Here is an 18,788-nt window from a genome sequence, read left to right as displayed (position 1 = left end):
CACAGACTGAACATAAACATGGTCACAAGTCGGTATGTTTATTTCATAACCAAGAATAAACCTCTGTGGCTGAAACACAAAGCTAAAAAGTGCCAAAAACTGAAGTTCATTGATGGACACTTGCTGCCTCCAAAAGTGAGTCAGTCTGGATAGGCTCCCAAGTATTACAGCTGAAATAAACATTCTTACATTTTGATATAAAAACTGTTATTTCATAAATGTCATGGTTCCTGGGTTGTTGATCCAGTTTTTCTAGTTTGCTGTTCTCTGTCCTCCGTTATCTTTTTGGTTATGTGGGTCCTAGGTCTAGGTTCTTGGTTATGATTTAGCCCTCGAGTTTCAGTTCATGTCTGTTTTCACTTAGTATTCTGCCTTAGGTTATTTGGTGTGGTGTCTTGTTGTTTTTCTTGGCTTTCCCCTTGTTTTCCATTTCCATGGAAGTTTTCCTGGGTGTAGTTGTTCTCAGGTTTTGTTACTTTCTGTTTTATTTTGTCCCCCTGTCTTGTTAGATTCTGTTCAGCTGTGTCTCATTTTCCCCAGTGTGTCCTTTCTTTCTAACTACCTCATGTGTCTATTTAAGGCCTCAGTTTTCCAAAGGTCTTTGTTTTTCTTCATGGTGCACTCCTCTGGGGGTGTTTCTTTTGGCTCAAAAGATGCATGTCTGGCTCAGTTTTGCTTTGTATTTTCTGTGAGTTCTAGCAATTAAGCTATCCTTTCCTGTCTGCTACATAGCGTATCATGACAAAAATCTCTTATTTTACTTTTGCTAAGGTGTAAGGTTTGAGCTAACAGGTGCGGCTGTAGCTGCTAGCTATCTTCTAGCCTTTAATTTAGCTAATTGAAGTCACTGTACTGTATTAATGCTATTTGTTTGGCAAATACTGCTTGCTGGAGTTTTAATGAGTGAATTTTCTGGATGTTATTTCTGTTATGTAGCATTAATGTGCCAGTGTCTGTCTGTATGATGCAAGTGTTCAGTTGATAGATATCGCTAACCAACCTTGCTAATATTCCAGACTGATTTGAAGCAAACTGGTTCACAGGTTCAACATTTTAGCCCTATAGTTTTAGGCAGGACTCAGACATGCTTTAGAAGTTATCAGTAAAATCTGAAAATCGTTTCTAAAAACCTACAGGAAATGTGTGGCATGAACTGCAGTATTGTAACCTCAAGAAAATAAAAGCTGACTCTTTTCACCTTGGTGGGTTAAAGCAACTTATCGATAATGTTTTTTAATTGGAGGAAGGAAGACAGAGCAGCTCCTTTCAGGTCAAATGAAACTATTAAAAAAATTGTTATTTAACTTTATGCTATCAAACTAGTGAACAAGGGTGGTCTTAATGGGACAGATCAAAGTGACATCTGATCTAACCTCTAAATGCCTCAGACAGCATTTCACAATTTCTTTTCACTATTTCAGCAGGTGATAATCCAGGGACAAGCTAAAACAAAAGGATCCCTTTGTCCTCTGCATAGCAGGGAATGCGATGGGATGTTAGATCAATTTCCAAAGACAACTAGTGTCAAGAGAAATCAAAATAATACCTAAAATTGAACCTTGGGGTACACCACAGATTTCAGATAATGATGAAAATTAAAACCAACTCAGTGTGGCAAAGTTAATGCAAACCTGTGCTTCAAGAAGGGCTATCAAAATAGCATCATCAACACATGTTAAAAACAAAAAAGTTTAACTTTGATGCAGAGAAAGCACAGAACGTGGTGATATAAAGTGGAACTTCTTCCACTTCTTGTTTCTCTGTAGATGTGTTTTGCTTATTTGTATTTTCCCCACCTAAAGTCAGCAGTCTCATGGAACTCTATCAAAACTAACAACCGTCCTCATCCAGCTAGAGAGAAATAACAAACTGGATCCGCCTTCTTCAAAAGACTGGTTAAATATTGTTGGAGAAATCTATGCAATGGAAAAAATGACTTACATTCTCAGATTAAATGAAGATATTTTCGTTGCTAAGTGGGAGAAGTGGACATTTTATGGCACCAAGGAAAATTAATGAACGAACAAAACATTTAAGGTCTATAACTCTGTATGTCTATTGATGCATGCCCGTATATAAGTACGTATATAAGCTGGAGTATGTATGCTGCGGAGTAAAGGCATGCATGCATACGGTAGTTGATTAGAATTGGCACCCACACCTTTTGTTTGCTTTAGTTCTGTTTGTTTTGACTGTGTGCTTGCATGGTTATTTCTCCTGTAATGCAATACATGTTTATGTTTAAACTGTGACAAAACTATCAATAAAAATTACAGTGTCAAAAAAAAAAAATTGCTGTGTCCCTGTCAGCTGAATGACTGATCTGCTTGGCCTAATGAGGAATTTAAAATTCAGCTCCACGATTACACATAAAGAATAATTGTGATTAGTGTGACAAAGTACTATTGCGTCCCCTCCCCTGCCACCCGATGGATGATGTGGTTTCTCATTAAGTAACAAAGAGACTGGAGCCGCTAATGCCAGCAAAAGAAAATGATGTGGTTATTAAATGATTTGTTTGCATTCAGTGCAAAAATATGAAGTGTGATCAATGGTTAATGCAGTAATGATTTTTAGTCTTTGCACAGTGGCAGGACCTTGATGTCTAATTTGAAATTGTGTTTTCATAGAAATAGTTAAATAGTTTTTTTTAGTATTCTGTTCATTTTGCAGAATAATACAAAATCATTTCAGGGCTGAACCTTTCAGTCCCTCGCATCCACTGTTGGACTTCCTCCTCACGGCCACAGGTTGGACTAAACTGCTTCTACTGCACAAAGAAGCAATACACCATTGGAGGTGTACTCTTCAGACCTGCTGCAAAGTGCTTCACCTGTGTTTGTATGAGTTTGATGAAGACTAACAGGGTCGGGGGTACCGCTTACCTTCAGCAATGAGCCCATTTTTTTTCAGCATTGTTTGCTTCAATAGAGGGAGACTCTTTACAGGCACCGCACGGAGGAAGTATGCGTCATTGTGCTTGCATTAGCTCTGTTTCCAGCTGTTTTATGACCATTTTCAAATAGAATACGAAAGAAGTTTTAATGCTTTGCTGATGTGGAAAAGCTGGAATATCTTGATAAGCATAAAAACAAAAGTTACAAGATTTGTGTTGAGCACATGTTTTCTTTAAGTGATCTCTTCTTGTGGAAGGTTTTAATGTCACACAAGGAGCATCATCAACAGTTTATCTGATGCACATATGAAAGTAGCGGATAGAGAATATAAATACATTTAAATGAAAAAGCATTGTGTTTATTGTCCTTTTTCTTTAGCCTTCATTACATGTTTAGCTACAACACTCTGATTAAACATACCAAGGAAAGAAATACACTCTTTGTTGAACATATTTTAACATTTTAACTGTCTCTAATGGGTGTGGTGTTAATGCTCCTATGTGTTTGTTGCTTGTGTTTGCTTTTGATTGTGATGCACTCTTTGTCTTTAAGTGTCAAGTTCTTTGTGTGTCTCTATTCTGTCATTTTGCCTATGTTAAGTGTTTTCATGTGTCTGCACTGTCCTGGTTAGTTATAGTTCCTCGCTTCCTGTTTTGTTTTGGTAGTCTTTTGAGCTCCTGTGTGGATTTTCTTTACCTCATTGTTCACTCAGTACTGTGAGTTCATATTTGTCTTCATTCATAGATGATTTGTAACTCTGAGCCTAGGTGCTGTAGCACTAACGGGTCTAATCTTGTTGCCCTTATTGGAACACAGTTTTACTCTTGATTTTGGTGTTGCATTCTAAAACAGATTGTTAGTAATTGTAAAGTGTGCCTGATATGAGACCTGACCATCCTCAGCATTATAATGATGAGGTCTAACAATATTGCAGTGGCTAATCTTAATTATCACTATGAGTTCTTTCTGATGAATATGTTCTCATCAAAGAGGTTCAAGAGGTAAATACTGATGTGTAGAAAGTGTGAAATGTAAAAAAATAAAGTATATATATCTATATATCTATATCTCAATCTGAGGGTTGTAAATATTTAGAAGTGAACAGTAGGTCAAATTATATTATTTGCATCTTAGACTGATAAGAGTTCATTTCATTGTTCAGATGAGGTGCATCTCTCTTAACGTTATTATCTTCCAGTTTCACTGGGATGTTAATCTGTCTGTGCAGTGCAGTCATCAAATGCATGACAGCGGCAGATAGGAAGTTGAAACTACTTTTAAAAACAGGTAGAAATGACCGAGGGGCAAAGTGAGTGGATGAGCTTCAGTCAGTGTGAGAGTGGCAGGAATCAGAAGTGAGTGGAGCAAAAGGGCAGGAGAAAGTCAAGAAACAGGCAGGGAGGCAAAACCTGGCAGCTGATCAGAGAGGAAAGGACGCCGAAGCTGCAGCAGGTATATGATAACAGAGAGCCAGGAGTATGTGATTATCATTGAGATAATGCTGTCAGACACCAGAAGCCAATGAAAACGCTTGCAGATGTCTCACATTGTCCTTTGGAAGTTGGATAAAATGAACACCAACTTAAACATTTGACATCATTCCTCCAACCAGCAGCTACACAGCAAACAGAGTTAACCCCTGAATTATTTAGTTGATGTTTACAGTCATTTAAATAAATTCCCACCCTTCAAACAAGCCTTAAAGTATGAATATTTTAGCTGTTATGACTACAAAAGCAAATTTCCATGTTTCTTCATCCCTGTGTGCAGAGACTGAGACATACAGCTATGTGAAAACAGTTTTCAGTTTCTTTGTCTCTGTGTAGACAAAGAAACCCTTACTGTAAGGAGGGAGCAAATACCTGTAAATGCATTTGGTTAGTTGATCCTTAACAGGCATAAGTAAAACTGTAAATGTTTTTGCAGTTTGCTGATCTGGAGTGTTTAGGTGTGTTTTAACATAATGCCGCAGAAAAGTGAGCTTGAATTCGTCCACAGTGATGTGATGGACTGAAAATCACACAGAAAACAAATCTAAAAGTTATTGATGCTAAACATAAATCTACAAATGACTGAAAAATGTTGTGTTCTGCAGTCTTGAGACTGAAGAAGTCACTTGGATGAGAGACAAAATGTTTCTCCTGCTGAAAATGCTACGTCCAGATGAACAGAATCAACTTTGTGCGATTTCCTTAGCTGGATGGCTGGGCATGTTACAGTTACATGGACAATTACTGCATCATTGGAATGAGAGGAGTTTGGAAGGTGTGAGGAATCAGGTAGCTGAAAATGGGAAGAATGAAAAGACTGGAGAGGAGCAGTGAGGGAGCGAGCTACTTGTGGAGAAAGTGTAAGACTTTAAGTTTGCTGCTGTTACCCTGATGTTTCATCAGTGTCCACAATGAAGAGCAGCTTGTGCCCGTTTTAAAGTGTGAACTGGGCTGTAAATGTTTTTCTTTCACATAAGATTTTAAATAAGTTAACTGTTTTTGTTACCTGGGTACATGTAAAGTGTTTTATCATGTTCTTATTGTTTTATTCCATAAACGTTTTACTGACATTTCCCCCCATCCCTTGCAGGTATAAGGCCATAGTAAACCCCATGGACATCCAGACATCCAGCGCTGTCTTCTGGACGTGTCTGAAAGCTGTTTCTATCTGGCTGCTTTCCGTCCTGCTGGCTGTTCCTGAGGCTATTTTCTCCCAAGTCGTCTCCATGCAGGTACCATAACGTACATCAACTCCTGCAAACAGTACTAGTATTATAAGTTTCAAGTTTTATTGTCATATACAGATAAACAGTGTAGCCACATTTACCCGTAATGAAATTCTTTGGCTCATTCTCCTCAGCTTTACATGAACAAGGCAACAACAACTACAACTACAGCAACAAATAACAAAATACTAAACTATAAAATATTAAGAGAATTTAAGACAGTTATTTGGTATTTACATTTTGTGCAAAAAAACTTGCGCAGTGAGGATTTTAAAGTGGTTAAAGTGACAGTGGGTGTAGAGTCCAGTAGTTGTAGTGAGTGTGTAATAGTGTGTGCAGAATGTCAGCAGTTCAAAAGCCTGATGGCTTGTGGGTAGAAACTATCTCTGTGTCTGCTAGTGCGGGTCTGAATGCTCCTGAACCACCACCTATCATCATCAATTTCAGGAGCGGGACCACGCCTCATTCACACCCCTTCCGGCCTCAGGCTATATATATATTCATGCCCCCCCCCCCCCCCCCCCTTTTTTTTTTCTTCTCTTCTTCTCTTCTCATTTTCCTTCTTTCACTTCTCGTTAATACGAAGAGTTTGACAGACCACGTGACTTTCGCGCATTGTATGCCGGGAACTCGTGGCAAAACAATCCAAGTACCGCATCAAACGCAAGCATTTGCAGCACCGCAAAATGTTCATTCTCCGGTTCCAATACCTTCTTGCTTTTTCTTTGTGCCCCAAAAAAGTTATGTACACAACGAAAGAGAACAATGCCGGTCCGTACAAAGACAGACTTGATGAAAAGTCAAAGAAAAGATACTAGGAAAAAATCAATCGAGTGAAAGGGTTAGACCCGTACGAGCACACAGAGTGGACAAAATACATTAGCCTGCTGCCCAACTTTCACCACACTCATATTTATAATCATACGGTTCTTGGAGTGAGTGCATACACTCATGAAGTTTAGTAACTTCATGTCACTGCAACAAGCCCAGGTACAGTTTACCGACGGATGGGTACAGGACCTTGAAATGCACCGTGTAGAACGAAAGACCGTCGTACGTATCATAAGTTTACCAGTCTCACAAATCGTCTTCATAAATACACATTCGTTAACAGTTTATTAATAGGACCTTTAAGCTCAATGGTAATTAATTAGTAGTGGAAATAATTTCTGGTACGTGTTACAGAAATGTAGCAGTGACAATAATATTGTATGCTGTAATCGTACTGGGCAATTAGTGATACAAAAAACTGTTTTATCCTGTGAATAAAAGTATATGTTTTTGTCAATGTACCATGGTAATAACAGAAGCGAAACGCAATATTGTGTCAGGACAATTCACTATTTATGCACAATAAACAAAGGAGCATAGCGCGACAATTTCTGTTCAGCGCCAGACTTGCTTGTAACCTATATCACCAATTATGTTATGAAAAATGACGTATTAACTACTACAAAACACTTACCTTTGTGTAAATGCTTGGAGCAGACTAACATGTGAGCTGGAGTGTTCTGGGACATTATATTTGGTCTTTGAATGGCTGCAATCCAGACTATCCGTCGGCTCTTTGTTACTTCGGAAACATGGCTCAAACAATTTCTCTTCAACGACGTAATCCGATAACAACTGATCTCTTTACCTGTTGGCTTCCAGTGGCTGTCATGCGACCGGTTATTGCAGTTAATAATACTATAGCTTCTTGCCATTTTTTGTGTTTCTTTTCATCGCTGTGTAATGTAATTTCAATTGAAAGCCTGCGTGCGCTAGTACCTCTTGCCACGAGTTCCCAGAATCCTTTGCGGTTTTACCCCTGAATGACGTCACATTTTCAATCTCTATGGGGATCTGCCCGGCCCGGGAGCCGCTGCCAGTCCCCTTCGAGGCCTTCCCCAAACCGCAGCACCAGTTCATAGTTCATCGCTTATCGTTACTGAGGATGTGGTCCCAGCTAGTGAAGTACTAGTACATGTATTAGAAAATTCTGCACTGGCCTCAGCATCAGACCCTCTGGAGAGAAATGTGCAATGTCATTGGAGGGTAAAACGCTGCAGAATAATGTGGTAAACGTTTCACTTTACAGTCCATGTTCCCCTCCTTTACCCGAACACGTCTTCACACTCCCCCTTGCCCCAGTGGCCACAGGCTGGGCATCGATCTGCTGCGTTTTCGTGCTGGGATGGTGGATGACGAGAGCTGATGAAATGTCTCTGCTCGCTGATGTAAGAAACGTATTAGGGCAATCTCACACAGGGTGACACAAAACAACCAGGATCGTTGTTTCTGAGCGATTTATAGAATATTAACGTGCTGCGTTTCCTCTGTCATAGGAAACATTTAGTTTGTGTACCTGCTGCGTCCACGCTGTTGGAAACGAGTTTCTGCTTTTCATTCTGCCCCCTCCCATCCTGTATTTGTTATTTGTTTCCTTCTTGCTTCATTTCTCTTCACTGATTTTCTTTCTCTGTTTATCTGTTCCCTTTTTATTTCTCCTCCCTCGTCTTCATCACACTGAATACTTTTCTACATAATCTCCTCCTCTCCATCTCCTTGTTTCATTTCCTCATTCTTCCTTCAGCACTTCTCGGACATATTATTCATTATTAATGTGTCTAAGAACAAAAACACTTTCTATTTTATTTTCTTTCCACTCCTCTCTTTTCCTTGCTGTCTCCTCTTTGTCCTCTCTCCTTTCCTAATTTCCTCTCCTTGTTTCCTCTCAGGGTCACAGGGACAACACAAATGTCACCTTTGTGAACTGCGTGCCCTACCCGCTGTCTAATCAGATGCATCCTAAGATCCACTCAGTGATGATCTTCCTGGTTTACTTCCTCATCCCTCTGGCCATCATCTCTGTGTACTACTACCACATCGCCCGCACGCTCATCAAGAGTGCCCATGACATGCCGGGGGAAGTCAGCGAGCACACCAAGAGACAGGTGACTGCTGGATGATGAGTGAATGAGTGAATGAGTGTCACGTTGTGCCATGGAGAATTTCTCTGGACCACAAAGAAAACATAAAGCTGTGAAGTCACGCAGGAGCAAAGTGAGTTAATAGCCTCCTGTGATTTGTGAATCTTGGGGGAGATAAAGCTTCTGTAGTTATGTTTAGGTGAGATCGACTCGGACGTGATGCTTTTTGCACCCACACCTCCCGTTCTCGGCAGCTTTGGAGGCCTCGGTAAACAGCTTGGTCACGAGGGAGGCTCGGCGCAGGGCCTGTGCCAGCCGAAATGAGTAATCACTTTACACAAGCTTGATCTTCACAGATGGAGGAGAGGTCAGGAGGAGGGGAAGGCTGAATTATTAGAGCCCAACCGGCAGCAGGTCAGATCAGGTGTACACACTCGGTGAAGGAGTGGCAGAGCTGGGAGTCCCTGCTGTGTCTCCAGAGCATATGCTGACAATAATCAGTGCTGATGGAAAGTCCAGTTTAATGTTCTTCATCACTCTAATGCAATCAGAGTCTGGTCATACTCACCACTCTGAGTTTCTCTTGAAAAGAAAAGTTTTTACTTCCTGTCTTTCCAGCCATCAGTCAGAACCGACACTTCCTGGAGGTTTTCCACATTAAAAGCCTGATTCTATGCGCCATCTGTAAGTCTTTTATTTTCCGTGAACTGTCTGTGCTGAGTGCAGTCAGTCACACCGTGAGTAGAGCTGTTAGCATTGACAGCAGAACCACTGACAGAGCTGACAGAGCCTGAGACAAGGTTCGTTTTGTTCTTTGGAGATTTGACTGGACAAAAACATTCAGATCAAACTCCGGCAGCTCTGACGCGCTTAATGTTGACTTTTTCTCTTCTCAGTAAGACTTTACCTGGAGTCACTGTGAAGGTTTCACTCATTTCAAGTGACAGAAATGGACGTTTCAAAGAAACTACATCAGACTAAACACACAAACTGGAGTTTATAAAGGTATAATGTGTGACAGAAATGTGTGTATCTCATGCATACTTCAGACTACATGCTGCTTTCACTCAGTTTGTGTTTCTGTAATCAGAGTTTCTCAATGTCTCAGATCTCTCTCGACTTTGCATTTTTCTAATCACATTTAACTTCCGCTCAACTTGATTCGCCTCACTCTGGATCTGAACTGTGGTTGTTAAAACTTAGCCTGAGACGTGACAGTGACTGGCCTCAGACTTGGTCTGAGATCCCACTGAGCTCAGACTAATGACTTTGTCTCTGGGAGCAATGCGTGTTCAGCAGGATTGGTGTTGCAAGCTGATATAAAGACTAAGAATTTGTGCTCCCTCTGCTCATTTTTGTTTGTAGTCATACTATAAATCTAGTTTCATAAAAAGGAAAAACAAATAAGTAAATAAATCAACACAAAATTATAGCCAGTGATTTTTAGTTTGAGAGGAGTAATGAATTACAGTGGAACCAAGCCAGAATACAGGGAGTGCAGAATTATTAGGCAAGTTGTATTTGTGAGGAATAATTTTATTATTGAACAACAACCATGTTCTCAATGAACCCAAAAAACTCATTAATATCAAAGCTGAATGTTTTTGGAAGTAGTTTGTAGTTTGTTTTTAGTTTTAGCTATTTTAGGGGGATATCTGTGTGTGCAGGTGACTATTACTGTGCATAATTATTAGGCAACTTAACAAAAAACAAATATATACCCATTTCAATTATTTATTTTTACCAGTGAAACCAATATAACATCTCCACATTCACAAATATACATTTCTGACATTCAAAAACAAAACAAAAACAAATCAGCGACCAATATAGCCACCTTTCTTTGCAAGGACACTCAAAAGCCTGCCATCCATGGATTCTGTCAGTGTTTTGATCTGTTCACCATCAACATTGCGTGCAGCAGCAACCACAGCCTCCCAGACACTGTTCAGAGAGGTGTACTGTTTTCCCTCCTTGTAAATCTCACATTTGATGATGGACCACAGGTTCTCAATGGGGTTCAGATCAGGTGAACAAGGTGGCCATGTCTTTAGTTTTTCTTCTTTTATACCCTTTCTTGCCAGCCACGCTGTGGAGTACTTGGACGCGTGTGATGGAGCATTGTCCTGCATGAAAATCATGTTTTTCTTGAAGGATACAGACTTCTTCCTGTACCACTGCTTGAAGAAGGTGTCTTCCAGAAACTGGCAGTAGGACTGGGAGTTGAGCTTGACTCCATCCTCAACCCGAAAAGGCCCCACAAGCTCATCTTTGATGATACCAGCCCAAACCAGTACTCCACCTCCACCTTGCTGGTGTCTGAGCTGGGTGTCTGTGTGCAAACACACAGACATGTTTTTCATGAAGGAGTTTAATAAGTGAACGTGCCATCTTCCAGAAGTCCGGCTGCAGGCCTGAGCCTTCATGAACTCAGGGTTAGTGCAGTCCCTGCCTCCTGAATCAGCTCCTGACACAGGAGGAGGACAATTACAGTGTGGCCCTGAAACATGAAAAACACTAATGATCTGCAGGGCTGTGAAGCACAGATGTGTGCAGTTTGAACAATGATATAAATAAACAGCTTGTTAGAACAAATGAAAGATAACCAAAATGTCCCCGAGCCTGTGGTTTAGGAAAAAACGAGGACAAAATTTGACCCAGTGCTTTTCTGGGTCATCACTGGCTGTTTGTCTTCAGCTTCCATTCAACTGTTACTGTGAGAGACACTCCAATCAATGTGCAGAATAAATACAGAGTTTCCATTCTCATCAGCTAAAGGCAGAGTTAGACCTCCCCTGTGGGGGTTTGTCCCTGAAACACTCGGATGCACACACTGACAGCAGATATCACAACTTCCTGCTTCCTGTTGGTCAGAGCAGTGACTTCTAAACTCTGCTGTTGGTTTATGAAGCGCTTGGTGGTTTAAGGCTGAAACTCGTTTATGAAGTTTAACTTTGGTCTGGTTGCTGCTGTATTTTATTACATTACATCTACATATTCAAATCCTGCGTCTTGTACTCAAAGCCATAAAAGACTTTTTTCCATTTTGCAGGGGTTCCAGTCGAGTTTGCACAACGTGAAAACACAGACGGCTCAAATGTTGAGCTTCCACATACCACAGAGAAATTAGGAGGTTGTCTGAATATGCCAAAAAAAGGAATTAAACTAACAAAAGAATTTATATTAAAATGTTTAAAAGCCAGAATCATCATGTCAACCCAACCAACTTCAAGCTCTACTCATCAGCCTCATCAGGCCCTTCATGTTTTCTAGCAAGCAGCCGGCACGGTGCTCAGGTTGCTGTTGTTGTGGTCCCTGATATAAATAAGCTGCTTCCATGGAGAGGATCTTCTCTCACGGTCAGACTGGAGCGGCTGATTTTAGGCCTGGTTCTGCTCTGCAGGGTTGGTCTGAACAGGAGCTGGAGCGGATGAGAAGAGGTTTATGTGCACAACACGGATGAGAGAATCACCTCAGAATAAGTTAATCACATTGGACTGTTATTTATCACAAAGTATTTGACAAATATAATTTCTGTAGGAGAGACTTATATAAGGCATTATTTAATAATTCAATGAGGAAAGCGTGCACTGAAGGGAGCCTGCTCTCCACCACCACAGTCAGACTTTCGGTCTGTTGGAAACACTGCAGTCTTTTTAACTTGATCTTTATGTGGGAGGAGATGCAGCTGCTCATTTAGCTGCAGTAAGGTCAGGAGCCTTTAAAAGGGACTCACAGAGGCACATCTTAGGGCGTTTTTACATGCCTGGCTCGTTTAATCTGGTCAAATCAAAGTGAAAAATCCAAGAGAACCAAAAACGTTATTGATGTGTCAGATGTGTCAGGGCTAGTTGCTAGCCCGTGTTGACCTTTAGACATCTCAGGCACTTCGCCACACCCCAGAATGTAAAGCCTACGTACCAGGCATGTTCTTGGTCATATCGAGGTCCCACCATAAGAGAACTTCTCTGGAGTTCATCTGGTCTTGATGTAGTTGTTTTGTCCACGCCAGGGTGCGATTACCATACTCGCATCTGCACAAACAAACCAAAGTTTGAATTAAATGGACTGTAGAGTCTCTTTTCTATCTTTGCCTTTTATTCCTTATGTTAGTCTCACACATGGCTGTAATGTAGATGACGAGCATACTTTTGGACACGTGATGCTAATGCTGACGATGATTAAATCAGGCGAGAGAAAATAGACCGTCACGCACCCCAAAGTCAGAAATTTGCAGTATTAAACTCTCCTTAACTTCTTCCTGCATGTCTGTGTCGGTCTTGTCATATTGTGCAAGTCAACTAATTCAGCTCATTACAGCTGAATCCATCCGTTCCTTCATGAGGGGGACTGATATTATCAGCACTACAATAAATGGGGGAAAACCTTTTCTCACCCCGCCCGTATCTTCACATCTACAGGAGCGCAAAGACATCGTACATTAACTGCAAACACATCAATCCCAAACCCGCCTACTGTCTTATCTGAGGGCAGAGTTAATTCATTATGTTCACCCAAGATAAGAAATACATCAGAGGGCAATCGCGCGCGCACACACACACACACACACACACACACACACACACACACACACACACACACACACACACACACACACACACACATAGCAGCTGGAAAACTGAATTTAAAAGCCACATCATTGACCAAACATTGCTGTATTGATTTTTGGTCGTTTTTGTATTTTGATGTTGTTCATTTAGACACATTTTGTGTGGACCGAAAAGATAAATTGCTTTAGAGAAATCCCTCATGGCATTGCTGTGAGCTGGGCTAATGTACTTAGCTTTGATGAGATGAATTACTTCAGGCTTATTATAGTGTCAGTAAACTGATTCACATTTTCTGGAGATTAATGCAGCCCCCAACTTTGTGTTGGGCAGCTGGAACTATTAATATCAAAAGAAAACAAATGGCTCATACAGCCCAGTCAGGAAAAACATGGTGAAGACAAGAACATTATTTCCATTTTCTGTGTGGCTCTGTTCAGACATCGGTGGGTTGCAAAGCTGCTTGTAGTGGTGACCTGTGGAGAGACTAAAGCAAACATCTTGGCCTACTTTGATTAATGCTTTGCTTACATTTAATCTGTGTGATGCTTTAAACAAGCCAACACACAAACCAAAAGTTTAGGAAGACCCCCATTGATACAAACATCTGGAACTGGCTCTGGAATCAATTTCAGCTATGAAATGCTGACTGACTGATAAATGAGAGCTCATCTGCCCAGGACAAAGACACCTTAGAGATGTTGTCTTCAGTGTCTGCTCTATGACAGATATTCTGAAATGGTCTGGTTTTTGTATCACTGCCCCACCAGAGCCATAACTGGCTGGTTTAAATTCCTGAAACTGCACCTACCTCTCAAAACTACTAACTGCTCATCCACACAGAGCTCAGAATCAGGGGGGATCAGATTTGGATAACTGGGCTATGAACGAGTTTGTCCATCCATGGTCTACCTCTCTGCTCTGGCTGTCAGAGCGCATACATTTCAGGATATTCAGTTTTTTAATTTGTCGTGAGTATATTTAAATTTGGGTTTCTGTTGAGGTTTTCTTACTTCAGGTGTTTAAAATTTATTTCTGTTTATTTGATGTCTGTGCTCCTGCTTTGATTTATTTGTTCTACTACAATGCAATTTCCTGTGACATCTTTGAGTTCTTGATTATTCTGCTGATGAGTTTCAGTGTTGCATCATGTTTCGTGTTAGTTTGGGCTCCCTCTGAGTTTTTCAGTGTGTTCCTCCTAGTCCTAACCACACCTCTGTGTATAAATAGTCCCAGCCACTTCTCTGTGCATAAATAGTCCTAACCGCTCCTCTGTGCATAAATAGTGCTAACTACCCCTCTGTGTATAAATAGTGCTAACAACGCATCTGTGTATAAATAGTGCCAACTACCCTTCTGTGTATAAAGAGTCCTAACCACTCCTTTGTGTATAAATAGCCCTAAAATGCCTCCATCAGTGTTAGATTCCTTGTCTGTGCTCTTTGTGGTATCTGTCTGCTCCTCACGTTTCCTTGGGTTACGTTTTTTTGTTTGTTTGTTTTTACTTTGAAAACAGCCAGTGAATGGCTCACTTAACATCCTGGATTTGGATCCTCCTCTGCTTACTCCACAGCACTTTCTGAATCTTGTTGTAGTTCTGTTAGCTGTGGTTCATTTTGAAACAGCAGCTGTTAGTAGAACATTGCAGTACAACCTAAGCCCATGATGTGAAATGATAGGGTGGGCCATTTATATGGATACACCATAATAAAATGGGAATGGTTGGTAATATTAAAGTCCTGTTTGTGGCACATTAGTATATGTGAGGGGCAAACTCCTCAAGATGGGTGGTGACCATGGTGGCCATTTAGAAGTCGGCCATCTTGGATACAACTTTTGTTTTTTCAATAGGAAGAGGGCCATGTGACACATCAAACCTATTGGTAATGTCACAAGAAAAACAATGGTGTTCTTGGTTTCAATGTAACTTTATTCTGTAAGTGTTTTCTTTTTTTAAGCTGAAGTTTCTCATGAAACCTTTGATGTTAAACACAGAGAACTCATTACATGAAAGCTTTTATTTTTTTCCCTTTAGCCCAGCAGCCGGCTTAACTTTCATTTTCATGTGACAGTTGAGTGACAACTCCAGAATAACAAAAGGATGGTGTGTTTTTTGACAATATTCTCTTTGAGATTAGGCTGCAGATCAATCCGATGTGAGGGAATTACAGCCATCAGACTGGCAGGTTGCATTGAACTTTCTGGTGGCACTCTGGCTCTTGTCAGTGTTACCATCTAAAAGAAACACAAAATAACTTACATCAGTTTTGCTTCATCAATTCGGAGGTCTAAAAATGACAAAAAAAAAGAGCAATTATTTAGCTATATAGAGCTTTCCAGTGCTTTCCAGAATTTACATCGATTTATTTTCAGAAGTTGAGGCTCAACTCACAGAGCAGTGAGGTTTTTAATGAATTGTTTTATGTAAAGAAATGCCCACTCTGAATGAAAGCCCACAGTTACCCACACAGGTGCACATGCAGAGTAAAACTACTGAAAAAGTCCTGTATGTATTGGCTGCTAAGCCAATTCTCACAAATGATTGGAAGTGTCATCTACCCATTGTTGTAATTAAGGAGAAAGGAATTGAGGAAGTCAGGTGACATCACTGCAAAGCCACAAAGATGACTGTTATTTGCTATAGCGATGAAGTCGGGGTGGATGGATGGGTCAGCCTTCACGCTTCCTCTAAATTTAATGAAGTACTCATTTCAAACCAAACTCTGTTCTTTCTCTAACCCTAATCTTTTTTCACGTCTGTCTGAAGCAGACCCCACAGCTTTATCATATCGCTGCCACATAATAACACAAAACAGACATCTGGCTACTTTCTAGCTTAGTTTACCTTTCCCCTTTGGCTAGTGAGTGAAAAACAGTTTTTGGTCATTTTTGGGGGGCTTTTCAAAATGTAACTCATGGCAACTTTACTACATGTTTTAGTTAAACTTGGGCACAAAGGAGGAAAGAAACAAGTGTAATTACATACAATCTAATTTTCTGTTGTAGCTTGTTTCAGCTGTGTAGTTCTGCAGCACATTAACAACTTGAATCACTGCAACTGACAGCTGATTGACAGCTGCAGAATTGAGCAAAATAATGCGCGAGGTGGGTAAGAGGAACTGGAACACTTGTTTCCAGTGTCAGTGCTGACGTGTGGCTGCTGTGGAGGATACAAGCCTGAAGCAAATCACGAATGAGGCTGGGACCATCACTGCACTGACTCGACTTGCAGCATTAAAAATAAATATAAAAATAAATAGAAGACAATAGAAGAAATATAGACTTACTCAGGACTCAGTAGACATCGAGCAAGAAAAGGATGAAACTCATGAATAAGAGTGAAGTATTGAAAGTCTCAAGGATTTGGTTCAAGATATGTATAAAGTTATGGAAAATAATTATATTCTGTAGAAAAGAGAGAGTTTGATGATGTTTACTTCTTGTGTTTAAAGCCTCTTAGTAAGACTATCACGAGTAAGACCAAATGTGGCTGAGGTCAGGTTACAGTGCAGGGCAGCCATATTTACTGCACTAGCCTAGAAAAACATGTTTCCATATGGAGTCCATCCTGTGTGTGAATGATGGAGGATGAACATGACGTGCTGCAAACAAAGAAAGAAGTGTTTGAACACTGATGATACGAGCACAAAGAAAATAAACCTGCCTGAAAACCTGTGATGAAGAAGAGCAGGAGCAACATAAGCAAAGTACATGAGCTGCTGTCACATAGTTTAAAGTTACAGTGGTGTCGACGGGCTGGTAAAAGAAGTAAACCGTATCAAGATCGGCACCAGACAAGTATTTGGAAGGTCTTTGCTTTCTGTGACTGAGGTTTGAGAAAGATCATGATTACAGGTGAGAAAAAGGTAACTGTTAACAGCAGGTTTCTGACTGAAGTTGTCCTCATTGTCACGGTGTGTGATGGCAGACCGTAAGGATGTGAGGAAATTGGACCCAAATGCAGGACGTGGTGCAATGAAAGCAGTGTGTCTATTTACAGTGAAGTAAATATTACACAACAATAAATCCCCGTACATTCCCTCTACTCCCATGCTGTGTTTTCTTCCCAATAAGTCTGTGCTCCATGCTCTCCGCTCCTCTGTGTCCGCACACCCTCTGCCCTCTTGTGTTCCACGCTCCTCCTGAGGGAAAATAACAGAGGCAACCATCAAGACACTTAATTCCAGCAGGCACACACTTAGGCTACGTTCACACTGCAGGCGAAAGCGCATCAAATCCGATTTTTTTGACCCTATGCGACCCATATCCGGTCATGGTATGACAGTGTGAACGGCACAAATCCGATATTTTCAAATCCGATCTGGGTCACTTTCGTATGTGGTACTGAATCCGATACATATCCGATGTTTTAGAAAGCGACTGCTGTTTGAACGGTCATGTCGCATTAAATCCGTCTTTTACGTCACTGACACAAGACAGACGCCAATTATCAGCTCTGGAGAAGCACCTGATAAGACATCGCGAACGCTTCCTGGCCATCCAGTGTAGATGTCAGTGAAACTGTTGGGAAGCCAACGTTGGAGAAACGTGAACATTTTATTTGTACTGTATAATCTGCAGATTCTGACAGAAATCTGCAACTATCCTTTGAAGCACCGCTCCTCTCTAAAACAGCAATAAGGATAATTATTAGGTTATTTACATTATTATGTAAATAACAAACTAACTTAAAGCAAAAATTGGGAAACGTAAAGTCCAAAGTCTCTATATTAAGGGCCATCAGTCAAACAATATTGTTTGCTCTGGGTCTAAACAGAGTGTGTTGTGTGTGACATCTTCTTTTGCGCATGCGGGCCGCTTTGAGCGTTCACACTAGAGCACGTTCGCTGTCACATTTTATTTGTAGTGTGAACAAGCAGACAAAAAAATCGGATTTGATCAAAAAATCGGAATTGAGCATTAAGACCTGCAGTGTGAACGTAGCCTTACTGACTTTTTACTGAGCTAAGACAAAAACTTTCATTTACTGCTCTGATGAATTTTTCCGGAGTGCTTCAGGACCTAAACTGATCAAAGTTGTAATTAAGTATTGCTGCATTTCTATTGTGTGGATCGTTTTGGAGAACATGTGTGTCTCTAGACCACTTTTACGTGGTCTTGGTCTTGTCTTGGTCTCGCTGTCTCGGTCTTGCTGTCTCAGATCGACATAGTGGTCGGGAGATTTGGAGTCAACAGTATCCATGACACACAATGTAATGTTCAATAATGTGTCATACGCAAAAGCATCAGCTCTAAGAGCCGTGCTTAGAGAGTGCTTTGTAGTGAATCAGAGTCGACTCCCATTGAGCGAGAGCCGGCTCCTCACTTAATTTCCTTTCGCTGCTCAGCTCTCACACAGTGGCTCAGCTATGCTCCAATCCCTCCATATTGTGGCCAATCACATGCAAGGATATAGGATAATATCATTATGTGAAAAACAGAGAGGGTGAGAGATGTGACAGTCAAGTGGAGCGTGCGTCTGTCCTCTCAGTAAGTGAGAGAGGTGAGGAGGGCTGTGCGAGTGCATCGCAAAAACACATAAATATGTCTAACACCCGTAAACAAGGCAGCATCTGGCTGCAGTTTAAAACCCTTTTTGTCTTGGTCTTGGTCTTGGTCTCGTCTTGACTTTGTCTTGGTCTCGACTCAGTCTGTCTTGGTCTTGGTCTTGTCTTGGTCTTGGTTTAGGCGGTCT

General features: G+C 40.9%; 1 protein-coding gene across 1 annotated transcript in view; it reads left to right on the top strand.

Moving 5' to 3' along the window:
- The window catches only part of nmbr (neuromedin B receptor), an 81,670-nt gene that overhangs the window by 33,346 nt on the left and 29,536 nt on the right, over window positions 1-18,788 (top strand). The window contains exons 2-3 of the mRNA XM_040017679.1: window positions 5,478-5,619; window positions 8,334-8,549. Of these exons, the coding sequence (XP_039873613.1) occupies window positions 5,478-5,619; window positions 8,334-8,549 (358 nt within the window). The remainder of the gene's footprint in view (window positions 1-5,477; window positions 5,620-8,333; window positions 8,550-18,788) is intronic.

Source organism: Simochromis diagramma, unplaced genomic scaffold (assembly GCF_900408965.1).
Source record: "Simochromis diagramma unplaced genomic scaffold, fSimDia1.1 OVJJ01000802.1, whole genome shotgun sequence".
Lineage (NCBI taxonomy): Eukaryota > Metazoa > Chordata > Actinopteri > Cichliformes > Cichlidae > Simochromis > Simochromis diagramma.
The sequence above is the reverse complement of the archived record's forward strand: the minus strand, read 5'-3'. Positions and strand labels throughout refer to the sequence as shown.